The 18,328-nt window shown below is 36.3% G+C and overlaps 1 protein-coding gene across 2 annotated transcripts in view; it reads left to right on the top strand.

Moving 5' to 3' along the window:
- Positions 1-17,470, top strand: part of PCDH17 (protocadherin 17) — a 116,443-nt gene extending 98,973 nt beyond the window's left edge. For both annotated transcript variants that reach the window (XM_070380220.1, XM_005894560.2), the window contains exon 4: positions 16,613-17,470. In XM_070380220.1, the coding sequence (XP_070236321.1) occupies positions 16,613-17,295 (683 nt within the window). In that variant the 3' untranslated portion in view covers positions 17,296-17,470. The remainder of the gene's footprint in view (positions 1-16,612) is intronic.
- Positions 17,471-18,328: the final 858 nt, after the last annotated feature.

Below are 18,328 nucleotides of genomic sequence, written 5' to 3'. Positions count from 1 at the left end.
ACAATTATTATATGTAATACAATCATCATATATATGTAAGTTATTCAGTAATCAGAATAACTCTCTTTTTGTTTAAATCACTACCTCCAAAATGTGTGGTTTCTCTCTTTTTTAAAAATATTTACTTATTTGGCTGTGTCAGATCTCAGTTGTGTCATGAGGGACCTTTTGTTGCGACTCACGGACTCTCTGGTTACAGTGCATGGACTTATTTGCTCTTTGGCCATGTGGGACCCTAGTTCTCCAACCAGGAATCGAACCTGCATCCCTTGCATAGAAAGGCAGATTTTTAACCACTGAACCACTGGGAAAGCCCTGAAAGTGTGTGGTTTCTATAGCTACAGCTTTTATGTTTACGCATAATAAGTAGTTCAGTGACCTAACATTAGACTGCATACTTTTAAAAGAAATGCTTAATCTCAAAACACATCATTTATATTTGAACTTTTATGCAAAATTATTTACAGATATATGTTATTAATAGTAAAATGACCACCTAATAGATAGGAAAGTTCTATTTTTCTGCTTACTCCTAATTTAGAAGTTTCCCAGTGTATAATAGTACTTAATACTATAATCATATTTATAATAATTACCTAGATAATTTTCTTCTGTGATCATGTATATTTTTATTGATTCAATTAATAAACATTAAAACATTTTATTAGAAATTTGCCAAGTTAAATAGTAAAATTTAATTTTAATTTAGCATGGACTTTGTATTTTAATACTAAGTAATATTAGGTTGAGAAACATACTCATCTGAACCTCAAAAATGAAAATAAGTCACCTAAAAATTTAAGTCACCTTATAGCAGAAAGTGAAGAAGAACTAAAGAGTCTCTTGATGAAAGTGTAAGAGGACAGTGAAAAAGTTGGCTTAAAACTCCACATTCAGAAAACTAAGATCATGGCATCTGGGCCCATTACTTCATGGCAAATAGATGGGGAAACAGTGGAAACAGTGTCAGACTTTATTTTGTGGGGCTCCAAAATCACTGCAGATGGTGACTGCAGCCATGAAATTAAGACACTCGCTCCTTGGAAGGAAAGTTATGACCAACCTAGACAGCTTATTAAAAAACATTACTTTGCCAACAAAAGTCTGTCTAGTCAAAGCCATGGTTTTTCCAGTAGTCATGTATGGATGTGAGAGTTGGACCATAAAGAAAGCTGAGCTCTGAAGAATTGATGCTTTTGAACTGTGGTGTTGGAGAAGACTCTTGAGTCCCTTGGACAGCAAGGAGATCCAACCAGTCCGTCCTAAAAGAAATCAATCCTGAGTGTTCGTTGGAAGGACTGATGCTGAAGTGGAAGCTCCAATACTTAGGCCACCTGATGTGAAGAGCTGACTCATTGGAAAAGACTCTGATGCTGGGAAAGATGCTGGGAGGAGAAGGGGATGACAGAGGATGAGATGGTTGGATGACATCACCGACTCAAAGGACATGAGTTTGAATAAACTCCGTGAGTTGGTGATGGACAGGAAAGCCTGGTGTGCTGCAGTCCCATGGGGTTGCAAAGAGTAGAAATCGACTGAGCGACTTAACTGAACTGAAAAATTTAAGATTAGAGTCATACTTTCTCAATTCAAGTTTCCTCTTTTGAGCAGACAGTTTATATTCCTGACTATGTGTCATGACAGATTGTATTAATACATTCTCAAACTGACTTAAATACTATAATGCTCTAAAGGAATGTTAGAGTTCCATTACAAAATCGCTGCCATTTCCTAAAGATTACAGAGATTTGCTGAAAAAGAATGTGTACAGATTAGACTTGTTAGAATTTGTTTGTTGTTGTTGGTGGTATTGTTGCTTGTTGTTCTTTTTTTGTTTTTCTTTTTTTTTATGATAGAATTGTCTAGTAAGTGTATTTAGGCCAGATTAAGGAGGGCTTTGAACAACAAACTGAGTAGTTCAGATTATGACTATTTTTTTTTTTCATTATGACCATGGAATTGTTAAGCAGCTACTCAAAAATGACTTTGACAGCACAAAGGATCACTTCTTTCTGAGACTGAGCATACGTATTTTTAAAGGGAAAAGCTCAAATACAGTATGCTCAATTTAAAAAAGACTGTCTCTATGAATTTCTCCTGTGATTTCAATATGGATTTCCTTTTAGATTAGTTTAGATTGCGAGTCTGAAAATAAAATAAGTTCTCATATACTTACAGTTATTTCCCTGTTGTTATTATTCAGGCACTTTATGTTTATCATCTCTTCTATGCTTTGGGTTTAGTTGATTATTAATTAAACATCAGAAAATGCTCTCCAAGATAAGAAAGTACTTAAAACACCACTGTAGGCACCTTTTGATGTTTATACTGCATTATGTGTGCATACGTTTCATATCCTTTTAAAACACGTTTTAATCTTTGCTCTGATTCAAGAATAGCTTTTTCCAATAGTGTTTTGATGCTCGGTTTGATTACACATCAGGGTGACCCAGAAGGCCCTGTATCCTCTCTTTCTGTATGTGAGTTTCATACTTTTTTCCCCAATATCTTTGCTTCAGTCTGTTTTAATGATTACAAAATGTTAAAGCTATTACTAGAAAAATGGCCTGTTATTGTCAGTAAAACCCATGATAACATGCATTTATGTATATTTACTCTAGAACATGGATATTGAGTATATTGACTTTGCCTATATATTCATTCTTGGGGTTACCTACTCTTACAGAGTAAAAAACACCAGCTCTGTAAACTTGCAGTTATAGTAAATGTAATAAGAACTAACTTAATGATTTTAGAGCTGTAATTCCGAGAACAGGCTTTATTTAAAATGTCAATTAAAATGTCACTGTCTCTTTTTCTAGTGTTTCTATATTTTGAACTATAATAATAGTAGCCATGATAGAGGTAGTATTAGCAACTTTGTGGTAGGAGTTGTTTTAGTATGATGAGGGCCCAGTTGTTTTGGTTCAAAAGACCTGTTTGTTTTTCTGAATCTACCTTGACTCTTTGTCAAGTTTAATAGTTCTCTTAGAAAGATTTCTCTAACAGGATGCATTTTTGCTGAAAATACATATTTATTGTCATTGTGCATGTGGATACATTCATATTGAGCATATTTAGATTCAATTTATTTTAAATGATTGTAATAAGTAATTTTATAGGAATTATATAGATTGATAATCATAGTTTCATCTATTTTCACCAGTTTTAAATCTTAAAAGAAAACATGTTTTGTATTAGTTATTTATTTTTAAAAATTACATTTAAAAAAATACTGACCCAAGACACTCATCTGTTCTTTCGGAACTATGTCCACCTAATTGAAGGTAACCAAACTGAAAATTTAGTTCTATCTCTAGAGTAGAGTTCTATGAATTTAATGAATACCTTTTGGAGATCAGAATGTCATTAAAATATAACAGTATTAAAATCTTTTTTAAAAAATCCACCTTCTGGGGCTCCCAAATCCTACTGTCAGGCATTGATTACTAAATAATAAGTAGGAGAGATTAGTTGCATCTGAGTTAACTGTTTTCTGAGAATGCTAAAAATGATACCAATTCTGTTTATTTGTCTCTAGCAATTAAAAACAAACCAATGATAGAAACAAATGAACAGTGAGACTTACACTGGTAAATAGATGTTCATCTGAACAGAAATCAGATAGCAGACAGGACAGAAAAACACTAAAAAGGCGATCTTGCTTGCTTCTTACAAAGCATTTAGCTTAACATGCGTGTTTTCATTGACCTTCTTTGCCGAATTACCACTTTGCTAGGAGAACGACTTGAATTTTAGATGTATTCATCCATGTCATCAACAGTGGTGTCATTATCAGAGATACGGTTAGTTACACAGGTGATAAAACAGAAGGAAAATGTCTCTTCCATAGTAGTGTATTTGAATAGTCTTGGGTCTGAAATTCACAGTATTATTTAAGTTGCTAGAAATTTAAATTTGTCCTTGTAAACCAAACAGCTTTTACTAACTACTGCACACCAGAGTGTAGGTTTCTCACTGCATATAAATCAGGAATTTTGGAAGTTGCATTAACCCTTTTAAGAATCTAATATTACAAAGACTTATTAGTTAATTCATATTGATGGAAGCTAGCAGATACACCATAAAACACTGAGGCAGCTACCTTAAATCAAAAGAGAGAAACTGGTACATTTGACCCAACCATGCAGTAGGGAAAAAAAAAAAAAAAAGACAGAAGAAGAACCTAGGAGAGAAGAAAAAACTTATAGATGCTGACATGTAGGTTTTTGTAGAATACTGTTTTTGTAATTTAAAATTATAAAGAGATAATTATTTAAATATAGATTTTAATGTCAATAACAGTATCATTAGTTTAAAAAATTATCTTAAGTGGAAAATATTCTGACTTCCATGTTTCAGTGCATATATGTCAGGTAGGATTTGTTTGTATTATTGAAAATGGTGCCAATAATAATAAGATAATTCTCAATAATAAATAGATAACTTTGGAATTTTATATAAATATAGTATTTAACAGATCTGATGTTACTTTAAGTACTGTGTATCTCATAGCAAAAGAGAGCTATTATACATAATTTTGTTAGGTCCTGGGATCGTTCTGAAAACTGACATTACATTCTCATAAATGAGCTGAGTAATTTGTAAGGAGTGGTCATCTATATTATAGATAGCCAATAGTATTTGATACTTTTTCAATGTAATCTTCCTTTATATCCATGGTAGCATTCTGTTCAAATTCAGAAGTGAGACTGTTGAGTGTGTTCTCAAAGAATAGAGCATGAAAGAATATACCAGGACCTCAGAGTCTTGATCCTCAATGAGGCAGATAGATTAAAATATAAGAGGCATGGAGTAATGCTTAAAAACTAATACAATAGGAAAATTGAGGCATTATCTTTGTCCAAAATAGAAATGTATTTTGGAAAATATTTTCAGGAATTTTCATTTATTTTTCTAAGTAGCTAGAATAAATTTTGAAATGTTTCTGAGATTTAATATCTGCTTCATTTGTAACATTTTCCTTGCCTTGTTGGAGTATCATTACTTCTCTCCTAGATACCTATCGGAGAAGGCAATGGCACCCTACTCCAGTACTCTTGCCTGGAAAATCCCATGGATGGAGGAGCCTGGTGGGCTGCAGTCCATGGGGTCATTAAGAATCGGACACGACTAAGCAACTTCACTTTCACTTTTCGCTTTTATGCATTGGAGAAGGAAATGGCAACCCACTCCAGTGTTCTTACCTAGAGAATTCCAGGGACGGGGTAGCCAGGTAGGCTGCTGTCTATGGGGTCGCACAGAGTCGGACAGGACTGAAGCAACTTAGCAGCAGCAGATGCCTATAATGATCTTATTTCTTCTAGCCCTTCTGTCTTCTGACCTTCCAGAATACTTAATCTTCCTGATATGGGATCATATGCAATCTTATGGTTGGTTAATAAATAGCAGTTAGAACTGAACATGGAACAACAGACTGGTTCCAAATTGGGAAAGGAGTACATCAAGGCTGTATATTGTCACCTTGCTTATTTAACTTATATGCAGAGTACATCATGTAAAATGCCAGGCTGGATGAAGCACAAGCTGGAATCAAGATTGCCAGGAGAAATATCAATAACCTCAGATATGCAGATGACACCACCCTCATGGCAGAAAGTGAAGAACTAAAGAGTGTCTTGATGAAAGTGAAAGAAGAGAGTGAAAAAGTTGGCTTAAAGCTCAACATTCAGAAAACTAAGATCATGCCATTTGGTCCCATCACTTCATGGGAAATAAATGGAGAAACAGTGGAACAATGGCAGACTTTATTTTTTGGGGCTCCAACATCACTGCACATGGTGACTGCAGCAATGAAATAAAAAGACAGTTCCTCCTTGGAAGAAAATTTATGACCAACCTAGACAGCATATTAAAAAGCAGAGACATTACTTTGCCAACAAATGTCTGTCTAGTCAAGGCTATGGTTTTTCCAGTAGTCATGTATGGATGTGAGAGTTGGACTATAAAGAAAGCTGAGCACCCAAGAATTGATGCTTTTGAACTGTGGTTTGGAGAAGATTCTTGAGAGTCCTTTGGACTGCAAGGAGATCACCAGTCAATCCTAAAGGAAATCAGTCCTAAATATTTATTGGAAGGACTGATGCTGAAGCTGAAACTCCAATTCTTTGGCCACCTGGTGAGAAAAACCGACTCATTGGAAAAGATTATGATGCTGGGAAAGATCGAAGGCGGGAGGAGAAGGTGACGACAGAGGATGAGATGGTTGGATGACATCACCGACTCAATGGGCATGAATTTGAGTAAACTCCAGGAGCTGGTGATGGATAGGGAGGCCTGGCGTGCTGCGGTCTAGGGGATCGCAGAGTCAGACATGACTGAGCGAATGAACTGAACTAAATAATAACAGCAAATTTGAGAAAGCAGGAAGAGAGATAAAGTAGATATAGGAAGAAAAAGATATTTTCTAATTCAGAATTATGAAATGCAGGATTTATATTGTTAATATAAATATCTGTTGACTCATCACACATTAAGGCTTTCTTTAGTTTAGAAGTGGGATGTAAGCAGATTGGGGTAGCCCTGGAGTTGGAATGATGGTGCCAGAGTCATGCCAGGTCCTTGGTGCTCTGTTGGAAACATATCCTGGTTGCAGCCAAAATGCTATATGTTTCCAGAAGTAGTGTTGATTTGAATACTACTTGCCCTGTGGCCATCCCAATTTTTTATATTCATAACTGTTGCTGAGGAGTGTTCCAATAGAGCTCCTAGAAATCTGGTCCATGCAGTAAACTGCTCAGATACTTACATTAGGCTCCATGGCCTGCTGCACTAAATTTGGTCCTTTATTCACAGCTTTGCCACTTTCTTTTAAATTCTAGCCAATTTTTCCTTTGTAATTTTATTTTTGGTATTACAGTCTATGTCCTTCCACCTATGCAACTGGTCTCTCATTATCCCGTGAAGTGCACATTTCTCTGTGATGACTGTTGCACGTTCTGCTATCTTTACCTAGATCACCCTCTCCCTACTCTCCACCATCTGTTGAAACCATGATCATCTTTTGAGTTGCACATCAAGCACTATCTCTTGTACAAAGCCTTTCACAATATTACAGTCTATGCTTTTCTCTGCATTTCTGTCATTTGTTTTCCTATCAGTTCAGTCAGTTCAGTCGCTCAGTCATGTCCGACTCTGAGACCCCATGAACTGCAGCACGCTAGGCCTCCCTGTCCATCACCAATTCCTGGAGTTTACCCAAATTCATGTCCATTGAGTTGGTGATGCCTTCCAACCATCTCATCCTCTGTTGTCCCTTTCTCCTCCTGCCCCCAATCCCTCCCAGCATCAAGGTCTTTTCCAGTGAGTCAGCTCTTCTCATCAGGTGGTCAAAGTATTGGAGTTTCAGCTTCAGCGTCAGTCCTTCCAATGAACACCCAGGACTGATCTCCTTTAGGATGGACTGGTTGGATCTCCTTGCAGTCCAAGGGACTCTCAAGAGTCTTGTCTTCCCATAACATATATGTCTTCCTATAACATAGTTTAAATTATAATTGCTCATGAATTATTTTCCCTATCCTAATTTCAAATCAAGTTTCTAGCTTCCAGTCAAAGTGTAAACTCCTTGGTGAAAAGATAAAGCCTTCCAGACAGGTGAATTTTAGAGGTGGATAAATATGCATTCATTTAGCACACAGCTTTACTTGACATAACACCTATTCCACAAAATTCTATCGAAGATGCCTTTGCTTAAAAACTTCCAATGCACAAAGCTGGTGTTTAGTTCATTCTTACCTTATGAATGATTGAATATACTTTTTTTTTTTTTTTTGACTGCTGAATCACACACATCTACTACTCTCACTGAATTTGAGCTGTCTTTAATCTGGTGGAGCATTTGAGTTATATTGTTTCCCTTGAGAGGTCATGTCAGAGTCCTTTATTCAAAAAACAAAAGTAAAAACAAACAAACAAACACACAAACAAACAAAAAGCCTTGTTCCAGTTACTATAGAATTGAGCTTCAGAGTCAGTTCTCCTCAGGGTACCTGTTAAGAAAGAGATGGCCCCATTTATCTGTAACTTTACTTCCAGGGTTCTGCTTCTGCCCCAGGTGATGACTGCATCTCCGGGATGGGATCAGGAGAGGGGAGCAGCTATGTTTTGAAAGTTAATTCAGAACAGTGTGCCACAAGGCACAGTTACATTTGTGCCACAGGTTCCCAATGCATGGTCTAGACCCTCATTTTTTGATTTTTAATTTCTGGTGCTTCCATATCAGATTTCCTATAAGGAAATAAAATCCTTTTGCTTTTATCCCTTAATATATGTTCCCCTTTAATTTCTTTTTTCTTCATCTCAGAGCATTATCTGTGATTGTCAACATTTATACCAGAAAATTCATTCTGGGAGACCTATTATTATGTCCAAAGGGTCACAAACACTCGAAACCATCCCTGAAGCTGTCCAGGTGCATTGAATAGTAATATGAATACTCCAGGCACTCCAGATACCCAGATTCAATTGCATTCAGTTGAATGTGATATAGATCAGTGGTTTCTGGTGTCTGAATGCAGCCGGGACAATACATTCTGAAACATTGTATGATGCAAGTGCTCACCAGAGGACTGGTACTTCAAAGCTATAGTGGTTTTGACTATTTGTTAGCATTATACCAACTTCCTCTTCAAAATGTGCTCTCTGCCTATCAAAAGCAAATAAATGACATTTAACAACTGAGGTCAAATCTGGAAGCCAAATTGGCAGTACACCCACCTAAAATATATATGTTTATCTCATAGTATTTTTATTTTATGAACTATGTTCCTAAATCCAGGAAACAATTTAATTCCTGGAGTCTATACACAATGTTATATCATGATATATCACTGGCAAAATGTAACAAGCATCCTCAGGAAATGAGCAAACGAGCATGTTGTAAGGATACATGATTTACATTAAAAAGCAAAAGAAGCAAAAACACATCCCACATCTATGCATTTGTATATCAGTTATTTGATGAGTAGAACAACCTAGATCACTGTGCACAAGTGAGAAACACGGGAAATACAAGGCAATAGATGAAAGATCACTTAGTTAAAGAAAAGTGACTGTTCTCTGATGCCACAGTTTCCCCCTTTTCTTCCCTGAATAAGGGATACACCAAGCATATTAAAAATTGTGCTAAAATTAATCCTGGCAGTCATGTGAACACTAGCAGAAAAAAAAGTGTGATAAAATTATTAGGATACTCCTTTTTTTCCCCTGACACAGAGAAAGATGTTTGAGACAACTTTCTAACACTGCCTTGAGAAATAATATTGAAACTGGAATTTTTAGCCGCTTCATAGTTAGATAGAGGGAAATCAGAAGGTTTATTTTTAACTAATGTGCTAGTAAATGGAACATAGAAATCATAAATGAAAATAATTGAATGAATAGATTGTTAAAGTGCTATTTATATGGAATGACTCACCCTATCATCGTAACAAGTGTAAGGAGTTTACAGGATGGTAAAGGGAAATAAAGATTGCAGGAAGAAATATCAATAACCACAGATGTGCAGATGACACCACCCTTATGGCAGAAAGTGAAGAGGAACTAAAAAGCCTCTTGATGAAAGTGAAAGTGGAGAGTGAGAAAGTTGGCTTAAAGGTCAACATTCAGAAAACGAAGATCATGGCATCCGGTCCCATCATTTCATGGGAAATAGATGGGGAAACAGTGGAGACAGTGTCAGGCTTTACTTTTCTGGGCTCCAAAATCACTGCAGATGGTGACTGCAGCCATGAAATTAAAAGACGCTTACTCCTTGGAAGGAAAGTTATGACCAACCTAGATAGCATATTCAAAAGCAGAAACATTACTTTGCCAACAAAGGTTCGTCTAGTCAAGGCTATGGTTTTTCCTGTGGTCATGTATGGATGTGAGAGTTGGACTGTGAAGAAGGCTGAGCGCCAAAGAATTGATGCTTTTGTACTGTGGTGTTGGAGAAGACTCTTGAGAGTCCCTTGGACTGCAAGGAGATCCAACCAGTCCATTCTGAAGGAGATCAGCCCTGGGATTTCTTTGGAAGGAATGATGCTAAAGCTGAAACTCCAGTACTTCGGCCACCTCACGCAAAGAGTTGACTCATTGAAAAGACTCTGATGCTGGGAGGGATTGGGGGCAGGAGGAGAAGGGGACGACAGAGGATGAGATGGCTGGATGGCATCACTGACTAGATGGACGTGAGTCTGGGTGAACTCCGGGTGTTGGTGATGGACAGGGAGGCCTGGCGTGCTGCGATTCATGGGATGGCAAAGAGTCGGACACCACTGAGCGATTGAACTGAACTGAACTGAAAGGGAAATAAGTGAATAATCATCAACATTGTCAAAAAAGCAGAGAATGGTTTATGGTAGAAAGCTGTCAGTTCATAGGATGTTATGAATTGTGTCAATTTACTGAAAGATACATTTTATTTGAGGTTATTGAACTGTATTCTGACTAGAATTTTAGTTAGTATTGGTGTTTTGTATTGGTATTTAGTACTTGTATTTTAGTGTTGGTGTTTTTTCTGTTGGAATATATTTGGATTAATTGTAATTTGTTGTGTTCATAGAGAGGTGTGCATCCTTGTGTGAAATTGTCTGTATGTGTTTGTGTGTGTGTTTGTGCTGAAGAAAGAAAAAAACAGCAAAGCAAGATGTGGTTACATCATTAAAAACTTTCAGTAGAAAACTGGTATATATGAACTGTCTGTGTAAGGTTCTGGTTTGTCATTGTTTACTGACAGATAATCTGTGAGAGGGGTCAATTTAGATTCTGCAGAGTTCATCTCCAGAACACTTGGGCCAGCCATGAATATAGATGGGTGCCAGCTCCCTGCTTTCCCAGACAGCTAATTAGGTGTTATGAAAGCTTACATTGGTGAAAGAAGGTCAAGTGAGAAGTGAAGTCGCTCAGTCCTGTCCAGTTCTTTGCGACCCCTTGGACTGTAGCCCACCAGGCTCCTCCATCCATGGGATTTTCCAGGCAAGAATACTGGAGTGGGTTGCCATTTCCTTCTCCAGGGGATCTTCCTGACCCAGGGGTCGAACCTAGGTCACCCGCATTGCAGGCAGACTTGCAGGCAGACGCTTTACCATCTGAGTCACCAGGGAAGCTCGAAAGAAGGTAAACTAGAAATAAAAAAGAAAACTGAGAACAAATGAAAAATGAACTTCCATTTATAGAGTTGTCTACTTAGAAACAATTCTAATTTTAAGATGCTGTTAGAAACAGGAGCAACCACGACACTAACAGAAGAGCACTTTTCCTATTTAAAGCTATTTACAAAACAGAAATAAAACTATTCTGTTGACAGTTACGAAGCACAGAAAACTCTCTCAAATGGCCTTCCCCCACAACCACAGCCCTTCAGAGCTTCCTTAATGTTCTGATTTATGGATTTTGCTTTTCAGATTTCTGTGACAGAGACTTCATCATTATAAAAAATAAATCAGATGCGTATGTGAGACTTCTATTCCAGAAATAATATGCATGTTTTCAGATGTACAAATATGTGGGCTCCAGAGGCAGCAGGCAAAGCTGAAACTAAGGGGAGGAAACCCTTTTATGTTTTCTAATATTTCCCTAAGTGTTAACAAATTAGTTGCTAATATCTCTCTTTGGGCGGTGTGGTATAATGCTTTGAAGACAGGGAAAATAAGCTTATCTTATAATTTACTTCTTGAGTGATACAGATTAAAATAAAGAGATAGATTTACTCTGAAGTAAGAAATTTTATGGACTGGTTCCTCAATATATTTCCTTTGCGGTGAACACTACAGAATCACAACACGCAAGGATTTTTTTTCCTCTGACTTTTCCCAAAACAACTATATTCAACATATGCCCTTTAATCTTTAATAATCCTTGCTGGCTTAAATAGTGCTTTGACTTCAAATTTTAGTCTTATACATAGCGGTTGTTGGCACCTCTTACCCATCTTGAAATGGCTGTGCACTCTTAATGATGTAGTGACATCACAGTGTTAAGATCACGTTATGAACATTAAGTTCTGGTAACCTTTGTGGAAGATTGCTAAAATCCAATACTTTGGGGACAGATAATTTCATATATTACCTAAATCTTTTTTCCTCACACATATGTAACTTTCACAGTGACTGTTCCTTTGAAGGTATATTTTGGCAGAAAATGATTGCTTGCCTAATATCTTTAAGATTAAGTTGTTAAACAGCTTAGTCTAGGTTTAAAAAAAGATCGAAAGAGCTTTCAGATTTGTCAGCCAATATGAATATGCAAATTTCAAACATCTTTATTTCTAAATCAATTTGAATTATATAAAATTTTAAAATCAGTAGTCAAGTTGTTTATTCAGTCAGAGATTTCACACTTAGTTGAAGGGAAAAGGAAAGATTAAAATGTTGTTTATTGCTGATTTTAAATAAAAATATTTATGCATGTAAATTATATATAATGTTTTGTAAATTATAAAAATGTTCATATATATATGCTTATAGACATATGTCTTTTATATTACTAATACATAACTTTTATATTACTAATATGTAACTTTTATTTAATAACTAATATACAACTTTTCTGTGCATTTCATTCATTCATCTGTATTTTTCTTATGGTAGTTACTGATTTTTAATTTTCAGGGATACATTGGAAATGCATTTGGGTTTTAAAACTTTGTTTGGACTATCTGCTGGAGTAAGCTCAATTTTATTACACACATACAAATAGAGATTTGTACGTGTGTGTGTGTAGTTTATGGTGGCAGCTGAATTGCAAGTACTTCTAGTAATTTGAGTGACTATATCTTTTGAAAAAAAAATCATATAAATTAAAATTGACCTAATTAAGATGACTATGTTTAGCTCCCTCCCCTTGGGATCTTAAATAATAGCAGATGTGACTATAGTCGTAAAGAAAGTGCTACTTGCTCAGCCATTTCCAACTCTTTGTGACCCCATGGACTGTAGCCCACTAGACTCCTCTGTGCATGGAATTCTCCAGGCAAGAATACTAAAGTGGGTAGCCTTTCCCTTCTCCAGGAGATCTTCGCAACCCAGGGATTGAACCCAGTTCTCTTGCACTGCAGATAGATTCTTTACCATCTGAGCCACTAGAGAAGTCCATAGTAGTATAGGAAGTGATTCTTAATAGTAAACAAGAATTTAAATGTATGCAGGTGTCACATGGTCCTTCAGATAACTATTCTTTTAAAAGATTAGGCACTGTAAACTTTCTCTATAGACAGAACTGCCCATATTTCCAGCTGTTGGACTTCAGAGTGGTTTTCACTTTGCAATATAAACATGCTTACCTCTCGGTTACTCTCATCTGTATACTTTTTCGATTATCCGATCTTTCTTGGCAAAGGGTGATTTTGTGAAAGAGTTATCATGTTATATTGAGGAAAGGACAAAAAATAGGGTAAATTATTTCTTTGTAATACCAGATTGGCCCAGAAATAAAAGTGAATCTTGGATCAAAGTTCTCTAAGTTTGTTTTCTGTCCAGGATCCCTACATTTTTTTTTTTTTTGATTCAAATATCTAAACTCTGTAGATAGTGGCTGCCTATATAACTTGCTTCTTTTTTCGTTTTTATAGTTCATAATTCAACATATCTATTCTGGAATTCATTTCCCCAAGGTACAGAAAGAAGTTTTATCATCTGCCTCTAAGGCTCTAGAGCTGGAGAAAATCCTCCACGTTATTATCTTTATTATACACACTTAGTTTATTGAGGGGATTTTAAAAATTATAATAGAAGGTGTGCATAGCAAAAATACTCCCAATATGACTCCTCTTCCCTTAAGCCTCTTAATTCCTCCCTCCATCCCTCTCTCCTCTCACTTAGCATTCCTTCTTCCCTCTCTATTTCTTTTTGTCTTGCTGGTCAGTTTTTTTTTTTTTTTTTTTGGTCTAGCTGGTCATTCTTTATTTACTACCAATGTCTCTTTTATGTACCAACCTAATCATCTATTTATTTATGTTACTTCAGAAATAATTTTACTTTCTCATAAATTATTTGACCCTTGTCAATTATAATTCACTTTCTGCTCATAGTTTCTGCTGTTTATACAAAAGTGTCCATTTAATTTTCTTCACCATCTGTGAACTGCTGCTATCAAGTCTATTGCTCAGTCGTGTCCGACTCTTTGCGACCCCATGGACTATACAGCCCATGGAATTCTCCAGGCCAGAACACTGGAGTGGGTAGCGGTTCCCTTCTCCAGGGAATCTTCCCAACCCAGGGATTGAACCCAGGTCTCCCACACAGAACACAGATTCTTTACCAGCTGAGCCACCAAGGAAGCCCAAAAGTGAAGCTGATTCCTCCCACTTTCCAACCGGAGACCTTGCACATGTTAGGGGAACATGATAACCGCTAAACTGGGGAAACCACAGAGTTGTGGTTTCCTTAGTGTAGTGGCTGCTATCAAAATTACAGTATAATCCCAAGGTGAACAGCATGTAATGTATCATTATCAGTACTCGAAATTTTCTCGCTCAGTTGTGACATGAAGTTGAGTAGTAAAACTGCAGAGTTTATGTTGATAGTTTCAGATTCAAGGTCGATTTATACTTTTATACATCTGCATTATTCTATCTTTTTCACTCTCTTCTTAAATTCATATTGAATTCATTCAGAGCTGGGCTATCCAAATTGCTGAAACTGAGACCATTCAATATTGAAAAATAAAACTATGTTAGTGTATTTCAAAGAGAGCGTATGGGTTGTAAATGGTTTTTAAAAATCACAACTCTAAAAGATATAGAAATATTACCAAGTGAAATGGATGGTTAAGTTTTTCACTGGATCTTTGAAGAATAAAATTAGTTGAGTGAAATGATACATATGTTTTTTTCTAAAACTTACTGACACAGGTATAATATTGATGATTTACTTTCAGAATACATAAACAGATACCTGATATTAAACATTTTTGATATCCTGTTGTTTAAACCTTACTCTACTTTAAATCTGCACAGGGAGGCTTTCCAGAAAATTTCCTAGCTTCTTCTGCTTCTGTTTGTGTCCATCTGTCTGACAACCTTTCAAATCATAGAAAGTATTTGAGTTTGTGAGTAGATAGTAGATAGTTTAGTTTGAGACTACATTTTAGCATTCTTGACTGCGTTACCTAATAAGCTTAACATATTCTTTTCACTGCTTAGGTAAATGTATTTTAAGAAGAAAGACAATTAAAATAGAGAAAAGCTACCTAGATACTTCTTTTTAACATTTCATGTGTGCATGATACATGCTACGAAATATCATAGAATTTTTGTTCTGTCAAAACACCATTTTGATTCCTTTCTAAGAGTTTAGTTTCATAGAAAATTATTTTATCCTAAAATCTTTTGAGTAAATTAAGTTGTGGTTTATATTTTTTTTCTTTTTGGATAAGGAATTATTTATGTGTTTTAAATACAAACAGATTTTGTATATGACTTTTAAATGTAACTGTATAAATTTATCAGTGCTGTTAAATTTGCTGATTTTTCCCTTGCACATAGGACACTATATATTATAGAGATCCTCTTGCATCAATTAAATGGTAATCCCAAGAGTTCCCAAATGTGTAGGGAATTCTATTCCCATCACATGGAGTTAAATTGTAAATATCCTCTCCTGAAAAAAAAAACCGTGTTTTAAAAAGGATCATTAAACATAAGGTGGACAATCATTTGCTGATGAAAGGGAAAACTGGGAAGATATAGTTCAAAGTTATAGCTTAAAATGTTGAATTCATGGACTGTTGTCATAGTGAAGGAATTTTCTTTCATATTTTCTTGTTCAGCATCTTTGAAACAGTGGTAATTAAAAGAATGGTTTATTTAGATTATCTACATGTTATTGTGAAAGAGAAGCGAAATTCTCCCAGAGCATTACTGTTTACAAAATCAAGATTTTTCATTCATTCTGAACTATATCTGTTGACTAAATCCATTTTCACTTACTTACACCAAAAACAAAACAAACAAAAAAAATTGAAGTGAGGAAAACTGATTATGTGATTCATCTGCAAATCTACTACAATAGGACTATGTACATTTTTGACAAGGTTGTTTATAACATATTTGGATAGAAAATTCTATTTGCTACTCTCAGTAGGAAAAGTAGGCTTTTAAAGGAAAAGTTTTATTTCATGACTGTTACCAAAATAACAATTACAAGCAAAATAGGGATAAAACATGGAAAAAAAAAAACAGGTTAGGACTTGGTATGGAAGTTTGCAATTCAGTTTCTGTACTGTTATTTGATTTGAAAAATTAATCCTGGCAATCCTTCTTGAAGTTCCCTGTTTCCAGGATGTGTTATACAGAACAAAGACTAACTGATATCCCCAGGAGATTAGTTTACAGTGATGTTCTATTCTACTGAGAATGAGTCTCCAATGGCCACTTTTTACTTCTTTCCAGGCTATGGGAATTCGTTAATATCTAGAGAATAGACTTAAATAAAACCATTGTCTCAACCAGCAGGTTTATGCAACCATCCTGAAATGTTTTAATTATTGTTTTCTTTTCTTTTTAATTAAGAGACCAGAGGTCAAGCAAACCCAGGGAGAGCGGATCACAGTCTCGGTAGCAATATAAAGGCAACCTAGTGATTGGCTTTGCTGTCTTTCTTTTGTTTTGCAGAACCGGAAGAGTGTGTTAATTGCACAGATGAATGCCGAGTGCTTGGTCATTCTGACAGGTGCTGGATGCCACAGTTCCCTGCAACCAATCAGGCTGAAAATGCAGATTACCGCACAAATCTCTTTGTACCCACAGTTGAAGCTAATGTTGAGACTGAGACTTACGAAACTGTGAATCCCACTGGGAAAAAGACTTTTTGTACATTTGGAAAAGACAAGCGAGAGCACACGATTCTCATTGCCAATGTGAAACCTTATTTAAAAGCCAAACGTGCCCTGAGCCCTCTCCTCCAAGAGGTCCCTTCAGCATCAAGCAGCCCGACCAAGGCATGCATTGAGCCTTGCACTTCCACAAAAGGCTCCTTGGATGGTTGCGAAGCAAAGCCAGGAGCCCTGGCCGAGGCGAGCGGCCAGTACTTGCCCACTGACAGTCAGTATCTGTCCCCCAGCAAGCAACCAAGAGACCCTCCCTTCCTGGCTTCTGAGCAGATGGCAAGGGTCTTCGCAGATGTGCATTCAAGAGCCAGCCGGGATTCCAACGAGATGGGCACCGTCTTGGAGCAACTTGACCACCCCAGCCAGGATCTGGGCAGAGAGTCGGTGGATGCAGAGGAAGTCGTGAGGGAAATCGACAAGCTTCTGCAGGACTGCCGGGGAAATGACCCTGTGGCTGTGAGAAAGTGAAAAAGAACAAAAGGCATTGGCATCTTCCTGTTTCTTCTTTTGATTGAAAAATGATCCCTCCTGGTGACAACCCCATTGTACAGGGATGAAGAAAGACCGATGCTGCTTTCAGGCTCTTAGTGAACATCTGAAGTGCCCACGAGTACATTCTTTTCACTGCTGTTTCTTTTTCAGAGATAATGATGGATTTTTCTGACCAGACTTATATTAGGACAGAATTAAGGATGCTCAAAGAGGAAAGACAAACAGAAAAGAAAAAGGAGAGGAGATAAAAGAGGATGATGAAGCAAGTTACCTTTTGACAATCTGTTAGGAAGGTATGCAGTGTGAGAATGGAAGAATTTTTCTGATTGCGCTAAGACTGTCCTCCATGGTTTATGCTGACTTAACTGTTTACCTATAAACCCCATACAAAGCAGGGTCATAATTTTTGATCTGTGGTAGAATTTCTAGCAGTCACCACAGGCTTCTACTGAACGTCCCGAGAAGACCTTGCAGTAGTCCAAGCTACACCAAACATTAACACATATTTGTGGTAAACATTTCTGTATAAAGTTACCTGCCACACATATAAACACAGAGAACATTCCATATCATTAGTCGAGAAAAAAATTAAAAACTGGGTCATTTGTAAAACACCTCATGTCGTATAAAAGTTAAATGTAAAAAGATATATTCCATTTTGTCCTGCACACACATAGACTAATTCACTTCATGAAAGGAGAAGAAAATTTAAAGGTTTAAAATGCCTCTTTAGCATTTTAGTGTCCAACAAACATACACATAACAATGGATATGTTTTAAATTTGCTCTAGAAAAGATCTGAAAAATAGTTACCATTGAGCGCTGATATTCAGAGACAATTAACATGATTGATATGTTTTATTCATTTGTGGACACTAAAATAGCTCAGGAACGTGAAAATGTTTTAGACATACACAAATCACATGACCATTTAAATGTGCAAATGTAAGAAAATTAAATGTGTTTACATCAAATGACATATTTTTATTGATTTATTGCAGATTCAGTG

The sequence above is a fragment of the Bos mutus genome, chromosome 12, assembly GCF_027580195.1.
Source record: "Bos mutus isolate GX-2022 chromosome 12, NWIPB_WYAK_1.1, whole genome shotgun sequence".
Taxonomy (NCBI): domain Eukaryota; kingdom Metazoa; phylum Chordata; class Mammalia; order Artiodactyla; family Bovidae; genus Bos; species Bos mutus.
The sequence above is the reverse complement of the archived record's forward strand: the minus strand, read 5'-3'. Positions and strand labels throughout refer to the sequence as shown.